The sequence below is a fragment of the Diuraphis noxia genome, unplaced genomic scaffold, assembly GCF_037042655.1.
Source record: "Diuraphis noxia isolate RWA-SAM2 unplaced genomic scaffold, SU_Dnox_SAM2 contig0001, whole genome shotgun sequence".
NCBI classification, from domain to species: domain Eukaryota; kingdom Metazoa; phylum Arthropoda; class Insecta; order Hemiptera; family Aphididae; genus Diuraphis; species Diuraphis noxia.
The window spans coordinates 33,592,619-33,606,336 of NW_028301711.1; the positions used below are offsets into that span (position 1 = coordinate 33,592,619).

Sequence of the window (13,718 nt, forward strand, 5' to 3'; positions counted from 1 at the left end):
TGTCAGAGTGATGTAGTGCTTAATGTTTATATTATAAATTATAATAATGTGAACACCGACGATCCATAAAAACATTGTCTTAATTTATTATTCTCGTCGTGTACAATATTGCAATTTGCAGTGAGGTTTACTAATATTATGGTTGTAAGACGTTGAGCAGTCGCTGTCACGGCGAAGGGTGAAAATCCAAGAACTCTCTCTGGCGCTCTCTCTCTCTCTCTCTTTCGTCTCCGCCACCACCGCCGCTAACGATGGGCGGAGATCAAACTGCTCGTGAAATTTCGCTATTGGTCCGTTCGGTCGGGACGGACGTGCGCGCCCCTCAGAAACTCGTCGCTGCTGCCGTCGCCTCGTCCGCGCGCGTTCAAACGGTCCCGCGTCGTCGTTCCGACCGCTTCTGCGAGCGCATGCTTAAATTTTTTTTATTAGTAATTTATTATTTTCACTAGCACACCACATCACCACACGATCATTGCACGTACACTTCGTATTTTATTTTGGTACCCACCCGAGACGATTCGTGTGCGTTGAGTTCTGATCTCACAGGATCCACTGCAAGCACTTACCTGTATAGGTATACGCGCGATAAGCGTAAATTCGATAATCATACTCTGAAACCATGTTGATGATGAACGATTTGGGGTCGATGGCCACCGGTATGATGCCGTTTGACCCGATGTGCGGCGGGCTCTACGAACAGCAGCCACCTAAGCCTCGGTTCATATTCAAAATGCCGCGGGTCGTGCCAGACCAGAAGAACAAATTCGAAACCGACGAACTCTTCAGGCGTCTGAGTCGTGAGAGTGACGTGAGTATTTTGCCTCATATTTTAAGTACCTAGATACCCGTCTAACTTCAAGTCAGTAACTCTGAGTCTATTCACATTAACTTATATTATCTATTAATAGATAATATATAATCAATACGTAATTATTATAATTTATATTTATATACCTACTCGAAGCCCATAGTCATGACTTTTGCTTTACAGCTCATGTTTCTGTACCTATATCATGTATAATATATGTAATACCTACTATGAACAGTGCCCAATGCTGGATTTTCAACATATTGCTAAAGAGGCCTTAAAAAATAATTTATATATTTCAAAGGTATTATTTTTATTTACATATAAGTTCAACATCGGTGTCTGGGGAGGGGGGAGGGGTCGTGTCTTGTAAATCTACCACTTCAGTAAAGTAATAAATATGATAATATCAATAAGCAGAAATGTTATGTTTCACCGGACAACCTTTTTTTTAGTTCTACTTTTATATAATCTATAACTTTGTATATGATATATTTACTGTGAGTTTTAAATATAAATAACGAAAAAAAATGTTATCGAATTCAGGATTTGAGCTGCATATTTATAGATTAGCCTTACTTTTTTATTAATCTATAAATAACACAATTTTATGTCTGAATTATACAATATATACAATATTTTATTGTGGTATTATCAAAACACCTCATTTTTAAAATGGACAATTTATTGATATTTTCAATTTATATTAACTAGTTATATAAATATTATCTCATACAATACACAATGTAATGAATAATAACATAATATATACCTAGATATAAAATTTTAGTATATTGTGTAAAAATTTAATGAAATTGAAGTAAAATGTATAAGTATGTGAATTACTTATGGCCGTAGTAGTAGGTACTTCATTCGTTATAGAAGATTACATTTTATTTTTATTGAGCGTTTCTGTAATTTTTTTTATTGATAAAAATAGATTACTTGTTTTCTTGTAGACACCTACACTAGAACGAAGTTTGTATCACGTTAAAATAAATAAAACATTAGTACCTATAAGTAGGTATAGAGATACCTATAGTTAAATATTAAAATTCATTTCTTTTGAATGTTGATTAGTGATTACATATTTAGTTAATTATAATTTTTATAGGAATACTTATTTAAAATACAAATCAACACCTATTGGCTACATTAGTATAGTAGGTACACACACACACACATATATATATATATATATATATTATTTATTATATTATTTTGTTAAATATAATCATTTTCTATATTCTTTTTCAAATATAAATAAATATTTACAATCTTTAGCTATATTTGTTTGTACAATAATCTGAAAAATGACATAAATTGTACGAGGAGAAAAAAACCCTACAGTGTGGGAACCTCCTGCAGGGATTATTCTAATTATTTTTAAGAGGACGTTTAACGAGTTGTTCGTTAAGAAGAATCCGTTTAACTCTACGATTTTTAATATTAAACATATAATCAAATTTAAAGATAAGAATATTATCTATTATAGGGTCCGACATAGCCTCATTATTTTGGACTTATTACGCATCGTAAAAAAATAATCAAACACGACATAACACATAAAGCCTAATACTATTATAGTCTGATTCACATATTATATGTATTACTGAACATTAGACATTGTTCAGAAATATTTCATTTTATAATTCTTATACATATAATACGGTAGTTAAACTGTGAAATTTGGTTGTATTGATTGTCAAATGTGTAATAAACACTGTAAGGTGCAACTGGTAGGTCAGTTAGGTATATGTGTTAAAAACGATTTTCTAGTATATCGAATGGCTTCCCGCTGGTTCAAAATGGTGGGTGTAAAGTTTTATTTATCACGTCATGGTATATGAATAGCATTTTAAGTATTGGATTTTCAAATGAGTAAAAATCGGCTGGCAATATAAATGGCCCAAGTCTTCGGGTATTGTGTCGTTGGAATTCGGTGACATTATAGTATTTTTTTTTATTATTATTATTACATGCAAGGTTATATTACAATCATCATCATTATTACAGTAGGGTTGTAATAATAATATATTAAACTTAACCCTGACATAGTGGGGTTAACTATAGATATTATACAGGAACAAAAATATATATTTATTTTATGCGGTCATCCTTGAACTGATAAAATAGTCAAGTTTAGTAGGTACCTATAGGTACTTACCCTGATTTTTTTGGACTTAAGTACTTCATCATTCTTGAAGAATATTGAAATACTTAATTATTATCTATATCCAAAGAAAAGTGACTCAGCGTATTTTCCAATAAATTTTTTAACGAAATTTACTTTTCATTTTATATAATATACTATATTATAAATATGCAAAAATATTATTCAAAAGTGTACATAATTCGTATTATTTTATTTTAGTTAACGGGTTTTAACTTTATTATATAATATCAATAATTATAAACAAATTTTTAGATTATTTTTATTTTTACTGTAAACTCTCTCTATATAGAGATATGTGTTACATAAAGATTTTATGTTTTCCTTTTTTTTTCCATTATTTTATAATTACCATTGAAACCAATAAATAAATAATAAATAATAAAAATTAAAAAAATGGTTATGAGTATTAAAATGTGTTCATTAATATGAGTATCTAAGAAAATATTATCTTATAGATAAAACATCTAAAGGAGCTTGAAAAATTGCGAAATACTTTACTTTCACTTGATATAGGTAGTTGATATAGGTTGATAATATGTTGAATGTTCAAAACGCTAATGATTAATTTGGTTTACTCAATGCCCCAATCGGTTTTTGTATTTTGATAATCATATTGACATACATTCATAAAAGAACTAAAAAGGTGAAAGATTGTTATACAAAAAATTAGTGATGAATCATATATTTTCCCGGCCTTACATAATGACTGGGTTTTACAAAAGTGACTAATAATCGTTATAATCGTATGAAACAAGTTTCATATTTCTTGTGGCTAATTTCAATAAACACGTTTACGAGGATGACGAGAGATAACGTGGTGATTATTAAATTAAAAAATACTATTGTATGTATTTTTTTACTGGAAAAATGGTTAAATTGACATTTATTTTCTCCTATAGCTGAGCAGTCCACATCGTCCAATTATACATTACAATCTATGCAATGTGTAATATACTGACGTTAATACAAATAAAACTAAAAAAAAATAATCGAACTGACTTATCCCGTCTATGGGGCAATAGAACACAATATAATTGTTAAAATAAAAATAAAGTTTATATATATATACATTTAGCCTTTATAGGAACTTAGCAAGTGCTTTCATGTTGAGTCATGTATTTCATTGTTAATTTTGTTATGGATACTCGCATTGTGTAAAAGCTCTATTAAAACCTTTTAAATACAATTTGTTACCATGCCCATTTAATATTATACAAGTACTGAGTGTAACAAATGCATGACAAACGTAATTTACTAACTATGCAATAATTTTGTATAAATATTACATTCTTTTTAAAATTATATAACTAAAACTAATTATTGTATGTTAAATAATTTTAAAAATAATGCACAAGTATGAAAGTTATTTCATAGTTCATCAATTAGGGGTATATTTTTAGTCAGTAATTCAATACTATTTTGTTACAAGAATATGTTAATAGTAGTATTATTTTTGTGTTTTTATACTACCAACTTAGAAACTGGAAGTTCTTATAATAATCGCATGTTATATGTATAGTTATATGTATATGTATAGTATGATACAATTTTGAAATATTATAGATTAAGCATAATATATTGTTTTATAATAAATACATATCCCGAGTTCTTATATTTGCATTATTGAAAAGCAGAATATAAATAACTAGTTTTATATCATAAATTATAATGATTTTAGGTTCGATACACCGGTTACAGAGACAGACCACACGAAGAACGTCAAAGTCGATTTCAAATCGGATGCCGCGAAGGTCATGTAGACATTGTAAGTTCTTTATAATTTTAAACACATTAATAAATAAAATTTTTAACTCGTATTAACAAATTTTTTTTTTAATTATTGTACACAAAAACTTCATTAATTAACGTAGTAATATTTAAGGCAACTGTATACAGTGGTGGATTCAGGGGGAGGTGCAACCCCCCCCTGGAAATTAATGGACGATTAATTATTTTATAATAAACAGTTATATATAATGTTACAATAAATAATTATTTCCAAATAACCGTAATTATTCTTATTTTTTCAAAAACCTCCCGAAATTTTTTTCTGCGTCTACCCCTGTCTGTATAAAATAATAATTATAATAATTTGTACGTTCTTTTATGTTATAGGCATTTACTGCAACTGGAACCAATTTGCAATTAATGTTTACTCCGAACATGCCGATTCCTTCATACCATCAATCTGCCAATGGTACTTGTAATTTCGAAAAAGAACGAGGAATGGTGAGTAAAACACTTAAAAAAATTTGCTAAAACCTTCTAAATATATTCTATATTTTTGTTTTTTTATTCATAAAATTATTATTTTTTTTAATATTTCATGTGCCGATATGGTATTATAGTTTAGAAAACAACCTAACAACATATTATAATATATATATAAAAAAAAAAAATAGACGCTGAAAACTCGATATAATACTGTTTTGCGGTCGAAATACTTTATAGGCCATTGATTACATATGATTTTATCTTATTTGATACGTTACATGATTTAACGTGAGAATAATGTCTACATAATTTAGAATTTTGTTTAATTATGATAGCACTACAAAAGCGCATCAATGAAATAATTTTTTTCTGTGATTATAATTTTTAGTAGAACATAATGTACACATTATACACGGTTGATAATTAATTATGTATTTAAATTGTAATCGTGCTTGCATAAATATTATTGTGTCTGTTTTTGGAAGATTATCTTTTAAATTTTGTATCTATGCGTTAGGAAATTAATTAATGTAAGTACTTTATTTAAACATTGTCGCATTGACGACGAAAATATTTCGTTTATTTAGGCAAATGGTTAGACAAAATCACTCCAAGCCCAAAACACGTAATGCAAAAGAGTGAGTCCGCAGTAAACTTGTACTTCTTGTATACATCTTTCCAGTATTGGCACGAATATTTATCTTCGTAACATGATTGTTTTATTTTCTTCCCTTGACAGGTCATTCTTGAAATTATTATTTTATTTCAAATACAAATTGAAGACAATTATTTTATTTTAATAATTGAAACAAAAATAATAGAGCTATTGATGGTAGGATTCATAATATTTATTTATATTAATATTACAATAGCAATACAAAATCTATTTAATAGTATTATTAGCCAGCTATACTAATAGTTGAATATATTAATGATAATGATATAATTATAATATTACAATGTACATAATAATATGAAACACTTAATTTGATAAATACTATTTAAATATTCAGTACATTTAATTTGAATTTATCTTGTAAGTCGGAAGTTGTGTATTTAGGTTTGTATTTTGGTATCTGGTGTAGTTTAGATATTTCATGTCATTATTAAAGACTTATCTCATACAACTATCAATATTCAATTAGTATAGGTAAAGCTACTATAATAGTACTAATGGAATTATGAGCCTTTTAATATCGTAAAAGATGAAGTACGAAAATTTCTTCATTCTTATATGCATTTAAAAGATACATAATAAAGTACTTATATTTACATTACTCTTACTAATTAAAAATATGTATTAAGTATTTACATAATTATTCTAAACAAACGATTGGATAGATCAATATTCAACGAGATTTTATCATATTATACTTACCTAAAGGAAATCACAAACACCGAATAAAATAATTATAATAGTAGCCTAAATGAGAATATATTTAATTAAGTACAGCCAGTATAGGTTCAGTTCAAGTTATGATAAATGCATATTAATTAATATTTATAAACGTACAGTAATTTTTATATTGAGGACACCATATTATAGCTTATATGAAAGTACTTACTAGACCACCCACCTATATATTGAGACATTTAGTATAGGAGCGTAAACCATTTCAAGTTTCGACCGGCCAGTTTAAAAAACTACGATATCATATTATTATTATACCATATAAATTATGTGCGGGTATAGGTGATGACGGCTGTTGCGCACGTTTCTTTTCACAAATTATATCGATTAATCAGTGTTCCACTCGTATGGACCGTTTTAGGTTGTCAAAACGTTCTGTTGGGAGATAATATACAAACATGGCAATTTTACTCGTTACGCACGCGCACAATCACACGCTCATACAATATATGCTTATACGCAGTGTTATCAATGTAATTTATTATATTATTATTATTATTATTATTACATTTCATCAACAACTGAATAGTATATAACAATAACAATATGGACGCGTTGACAATCAATGGGGGGCAGTGTTTACGCGACGAAAATGCACCAGGAAGAGGAGTGTCCGTATGGATTTTCGCGTAGATTACGATTTTTTTTTCACATACAATACAGACGTGCGCTTATATTGTAGGTTAGGTATATTATATTCAAAAAGGGCAAGTAGGGGAGACAAAAAAGAAATCCTTTTAAAATAATAATATAATACTCGTAATATTCTGCAACTATATATATATATATATTATGTATGTATAATGTGAGAGAGGGATGCATACTCCCTTTTATTTTTTTCCTCTGGGATTTATATTATTATTGTCACACGCACTCACAGGCACATCGTACATGTAACATCTCACTCGGCAGAATAGCTCGCACGCACGTATATACCTACATATAATTATATATATGTGCGTATATACCTATGTATAATACGTATATATATATATATATACATAGAGAGAGAGAGAGACGGCAGCGACAAATACATGTTTATAGTATATATATTATATAAGGGGAAACGGAAATCAATAGTGAAAGAGAAAAAAGGGCGCAAAGGGTGCCGCGTCTCCGCCATTTTGTTCCGGGCGCACACCAGATGCGACGGCCATTGTAACTGATTTGCCGCCAGTTTAAGTTTAAAAAAATGTAGGAAGTCTTGTATATATGTGTATGGGGTATCATCCTAGTGTATGTGTCACCGAAATAAAAAAGAAGACCGACAAAGACGTTACATTATACTTTCTTTATCCTTCAGCCGAACAAAACGTTTAATCGGATGTTCTACTACTTAATATTTTTTTTACGACTTTTTTCTTTTTGAACCCAATCGTTGTTGAAAATGACTGTTAAAAAAAAAATGGGAAAACAGACGTGAACACACTTTATCATACACGCATACTTCACTGCACACATGGCGTTAAATAGCTGAAAATAATATGTAAACATATATTATTTTGTATATGCATAGTATTATAGTTTGGAAATGCGTATTAGACGTCATTGCAGCAGAATGCAGACACCAACATAAATCATAATAAACATAATATATGAATATGATGGTGTATACTGCTGTATTAAATACTTTATAAATTTTTCTATGTAGCACCTATTATTGCGTATGAGACACATAAAACCGTATGGGACTCCGACATATTATTGCAGAATATATGGCCAATATTTAATCGTTAGGTATTTAATTACATAGAGTTTTAGGTGTTTATAATTTATATGCTTATAATAGTAGGTACCTATAACTAATATTAAATGATGAGAGACCGATGGAGAGGCTTAGTAGAAGCAGCGAAGGGCCTTAATGGCCTGTAGAAGGTAAAAAAAAAATAACTAATATTATTGTAAATATTAAATTGTAAAAATGGAAAATAATTTAATATATTTTTACGTAAAAAAATATTATTAATCAAAAAAATTAATTGTGTTAATTAGGCATACTTACCTACTGAAATGTACACGTATAATTTAATTTGATTTTAAAATATATAACTAAATTATTTAGTTATGTATAAACTGTAATAATTTAAGCTATAATTATACTTGATAGTTGATGTACTATGTACCGATAGTTAGGTTAAAAGAAAAATATTTTGGTTTTGGTTTCAATATAGGTAGAACCGTAAAACATTACATTAGGCACTCATTAGGTATCTTTAGATATAGATATAACTTTAGATATATCCGCCAAAATGTCTGAAATGTGTCCATTATTATTTTATATAAGATCCCCTACATCAAATTTCGAGCCTTTGTATTAAATGTTTTTGCAGATCCTATATACAATACAACAAAACTTCCAAAAAAATACAAGTGTGGAACACATTGTAAGCGACTTGAGTGTTCCACACTTTTTCACACCACCGACAGTCGCATTGCAATCAACGTGTTAACGTAATCTTATAGATTTAATATACATTTACACCATAATTTGATATTTATTTTTTTTTTTTACTTTTACTCATATACGGGTTTCCTCTTTAACATTAAACTAACTAGTAAAATAATTATACCGAACAAAATTTCAAGATTGCAAATTCTATTCAATGGGCTTCTAAAAAGCCGAGCCCTTATATCCAGAGACCAACAGCCCCGCCTTTGTGGGGGTTCTATTTAGGGTTTGGTATCAACACTCAATAATACCTACTATTGTTGATTTCATATTTTCATAAGAGTTTTTTTTTAATAAGGCTATTCCAGATAAATATTTTTCTATGTTTTATCTATGTTATATTTATATTGACTATAGACAGCGAGGAGAAGGCTACGGTTTTTGAATATAGCAATTTTTTATTTAACGCTTTCTTTTTCGTCAGTTAAGATTGAACAAAATTTATTAATTTTCCCCCAATTCCCCCCCAAAAAATTAAGTCTAATAATAAGCCACTGTTCAATAATAGGTAATATTATTGGGTACCTATATGTCTATATATTATATACGTAATATTACTTAGGTATAACTATTGCTTGCTGTATTTGTAAAAAAAAATTAACATTTAATTTTAATTGTATAAAAACTAAAAAGTGAATAAATTTTTAAATTTTTATATACATTGCGGCATTATAATTTAATCTTCAAATTATTTGATTAATAATCTACTTAACTTTATCATACTAACATATACGTAATAGATACGCTAAATAAATAATTCATCTACATAAACAATGTATATATCATTATGTTCAAAATTTATATATCATATAGGCAAAAGCACATTTAATTAATTCCGTGATTTTCGATATAATTGGTACATGATTTGGTTAAGCGTATTTATTATACGGTATGGCTCATTATTTCATCGTTTAACCCACCTACACAATAAAAAAAAAGCAATCTACGAGGGTGGTGTCAAAACGGTTATTATTATATTAGACGACTCGTACCCGTCACTACGTTAGCTGTCTGTCAAATCACCACGGGTGACTGGAACTGTTAGTTTTCACGCCGATCCGCCACCCTGAGAGCCTATTATATCATTAACAATAATCCATTGTTTAATATTCAGAATATTTTTTTATTCTCTTGTATGACTTTTGTCGGGGAAACAAAAAAATAGTAGTTTCTTTTTTTTTTTCTGTTTGTTTCCTGAACAAATCCCGACATGCTGCGAACACACGCACGCTGAGTAAAAAATATTAAAAAAAATTACCCTGGTGCATTTACAATAGTTTAATTTGCAATAAAAGCTTTAAACATATATATTTTGTAAAATTATACACCCTCAAGTCATATACGATTGTGTTCAAATCGTACGCATAATATATAATAAAGACCATATTCTATCGTCGTCATACGGGGTGGTCTTAGAAATTTGAACTGCATTTAAATGTCATGTATAAAAGTCAATTTCATTATAAACGCATTAAAATAATAAACTATATAGTCTCGCTTCATATATACATTTTTGTTCGACTTTTCCTCATTTATAGAAACCAGTTTTATCCAGTTTTATAATCGCCATAATAATAATAATAGTATATTACGCCTAATACCCGAGAGATTCGCATAAATATTTTCGAGTATCTACCTGTATCAAAATCGGCTCGGGCTACAATATCATAATATTATATAATGTAACGAAGAATTTTTATGTCGGCCGTTCTATGCACTGCTGCAACAGTTTATATATGACTACCGTGCATAATAATGATATCTCCATGTCGATCGGTTACGTTGTACGTCAAATTCGAAATTGGTCGCGAACAAAAAAATAATAAAAGGGCATGTGGACGTGTTTCTTTGATAGCATACATGCGTTCTAGACAGGCTTGACAAATTTCTGAAGGGCCGTTAACATTTTACAGCGGGGTCTCAATTTCAGATGTTTGTATTAATAAAAAAAAAAATACATATCCCCGTAGACGATCCCCTAACTTAAGTGTATAAATAGGCATAGGATGCTCTTTTATCGCGACCCGGTAGCGCGACAAAGCCGTTTATAATAATATAAGCGTACCAATGTAGTATATATCATTATATTGGTACTGGACACTCACAAAACACCCTGTTCTTACATAATATTATGTACCTATTCCATATTGATGTCGCGTGGGGATAAAAATTATTCAATACGGTGTGGATTGGTTTTCAAAAATATGCACCTATACAATTAAACGAAATGCATAAAATGGAAATAATAAAAACGAAAAAAATGTAAAATGTATGATGGTACAAATAGCGTTAATTTCTTTTTTTATGAATTACAAAATCAGTCTATAACTAACACGGACTAATAAGTAATAATAGTAATAATAATTAATAAGTTTTAAAAAGTTTTAAAAAGTTAAACAATGTTATATTTATGTTATAAACTTATATTATTTATAATATTTTAAAAATTGTTTAGCAGTACAGTATATAATATATTGTATATTTTATTCTGGTGATGTAAATAAGTACATTATATTGACTTAATGTAAACATTTACGAAAAGCATAATTAGTATCAATTCCTGGGATATTTAATGAAATTATTCATGATTATCTTAAGTCTAAAACTTTTGGAATCTTAAATAAATATTGAATTGATTTTTAATTTTTCTTGTACCTATATCCTAGTGGCAAGGATATAGGATATATATGGGAGTTTCGAGCATCAAATCTTTAACATTATATTCTCCATCGCAAAAAAGCTTTCCGTGTTTTACAATAACATTTGATACAGCAATAATATTTGTGGCAACAATATTTGAATTACTACCTACTGCAATCTTCAGTAAAGTATTTGTCTGAAAATTGTTGTTTTTAATTGCTTGTATAATATACTTTTTTTGTGCTTCTTTTTTTTTTTCAAAAGAAAATTATGATTTGTTTCATTATGTCGTTTAACAGATGATGTTCTACATACTATTGTGACTGAACATAAAATGCATACTGCTTTATTGCTTTATTTAACCATACCATATAATCTTCAGTCCATGAATTTTGAAATTCTCTGCTACTATTACAATTACTAACTAATTCTCTAATTTTTATTTTTTTTGGTACAGACATATTAAATAATATTAAATAAAATATAATAATCGCACACGAAGGTTAGATTAGGTAATTGAATAATTATTATTGACCGATAAAAGCCGTATGGTCAAAATATTTTTACCTATTATATTATTATATTATATACTATATATTATAGTAAAAATATTTTAATTATTCACGTGCCCTTAAAATCTTTTCGCGTGCCACCTCGGGCACGCTTGCCATGGACTTGCCATCCCTGTCCTGGTCCCTAGGTTTTTGCTATATACATTCTAAACTCATAGTCTATTTAAAAAACGTGGAAAATAACATGCGTTACTTATACTCCATAAAAATTACTTTTAATAAGTAATTTCATTATAATTACGTTAATTTAAATAAAATATAATATATTTACTACAGTATTAGTACAAGTGTAATTTCTTACAGTAATTTGTAATTTGCATTAGGTACCTACTTTATTACTACCCTATACGTCTATTTAATTGAGTACAGTAGTTTGTTGTAGGTTAGGTATAGCCGTATAGGTACACCTATGTATAGTGTTATTAAGAAATGAATGAAAGTACCGTTATATCAAAAACGAATATAATGTATTATTTTATAAGCTACTTGGTGGTGGTATTAATCCATGCCCATGTATAAAACGATTTGTAATAATATAAAAGAGAAAACAGATTACGGTCATTTAGCTAAAAAAAAAATTCAAAAAAATACAATGCATACAGGTATCTAAATCCCTTTGGTCCGGTCCACGTGCAAGTTTTTTTTAAGGTCTGAAAAAAACGTCTATACATATTTTTTGTAGAACACACTGTGTGGTGCGATCCAAAAATCATATTATTAGAGAAGAAAAAGGATCTTTTGGGCATTCCTCTGCATATGTTAGCAACGATTTGTTATAGTACCGGATTATGTGAAATTGGGTGAATACATTTCTGTTCAGATGATAGTATTTAATGAGGATTATTTTTTTTTTTTTGAGAAATTATTTAAACTAGCTGAAACGAAACGCGTTTCAAATTTACCAATACAATATGGTATGGTACTTCGGGTAGTCGACTATATTATAGTACGTCGGTATGCAGACGTGCGTTTTGAAAAAAAAAAAATGTTTTTATTAATTGGTATGGCGCAGCCGCGCAGGTGATATTTAACATATTATGATTTCAAGCGCAAGGACTAAAATCAAATGCGGCACTAATTTCGTAAAATTCGACGTTCAGAAAAGAATAATAATAGTATCGTGAATTTATCATCAGTTATAGTTTTTCTGTCTGAAAAAACTTGGAATTTGTAGGTATATTATAATTATGTTAAGGTACTTAAAATGTATAGGTAATAATATACCTACTTATTAATGGTCATATTCGTATACCTTATATCCATGTATCATAACGCTAATAATAGGTGTATTACACTTATGTACAATATTTGCATACGTATACTATAGTTAAAGACGTAAATAGAAAATTTTCCCAGTTGATTTAAGGAATGATTTGTTAGGGTGTTTAGAACAATTTTATCACCTTTTAATATTATAATGGTTTATTGTTTTCTACTGTTTAATCGAT

The 13,718-nt window shown here is 28.7% G+C and overlaps 1 protein-coding gene across 1 annotated transcript in view; it reads left to right on the forward strand.

Annotated features, from left to right (window-relative positions):
• The first annotated feature begins 354 nt into the window (after window positions 1-354).
• LOC107165728 (protein big brother-like) overlaps window positions 355-13,718 on the forward strand; it is a 30,083-nt gene continuing 16,719 nt past the window's right edge. The window contains exons 1-3 of the mRNA XM_015514090.2: window positions 355-808; window positions 4,663-4,749; window positions 5,100-5,213. Of these exons, the coding sequence (XP_015369576.1) occupies window positions 620-808; window positions 4,663-4,749; window positions 5,100-5,213 (390 nt within the window). The 5' untranslated portion in view covers window positions 355-619. The remainder of the gene's footprint in view (window positions 809-4,662; window positions 4,750-5,099; window positions 5,214-13,718) is intronic.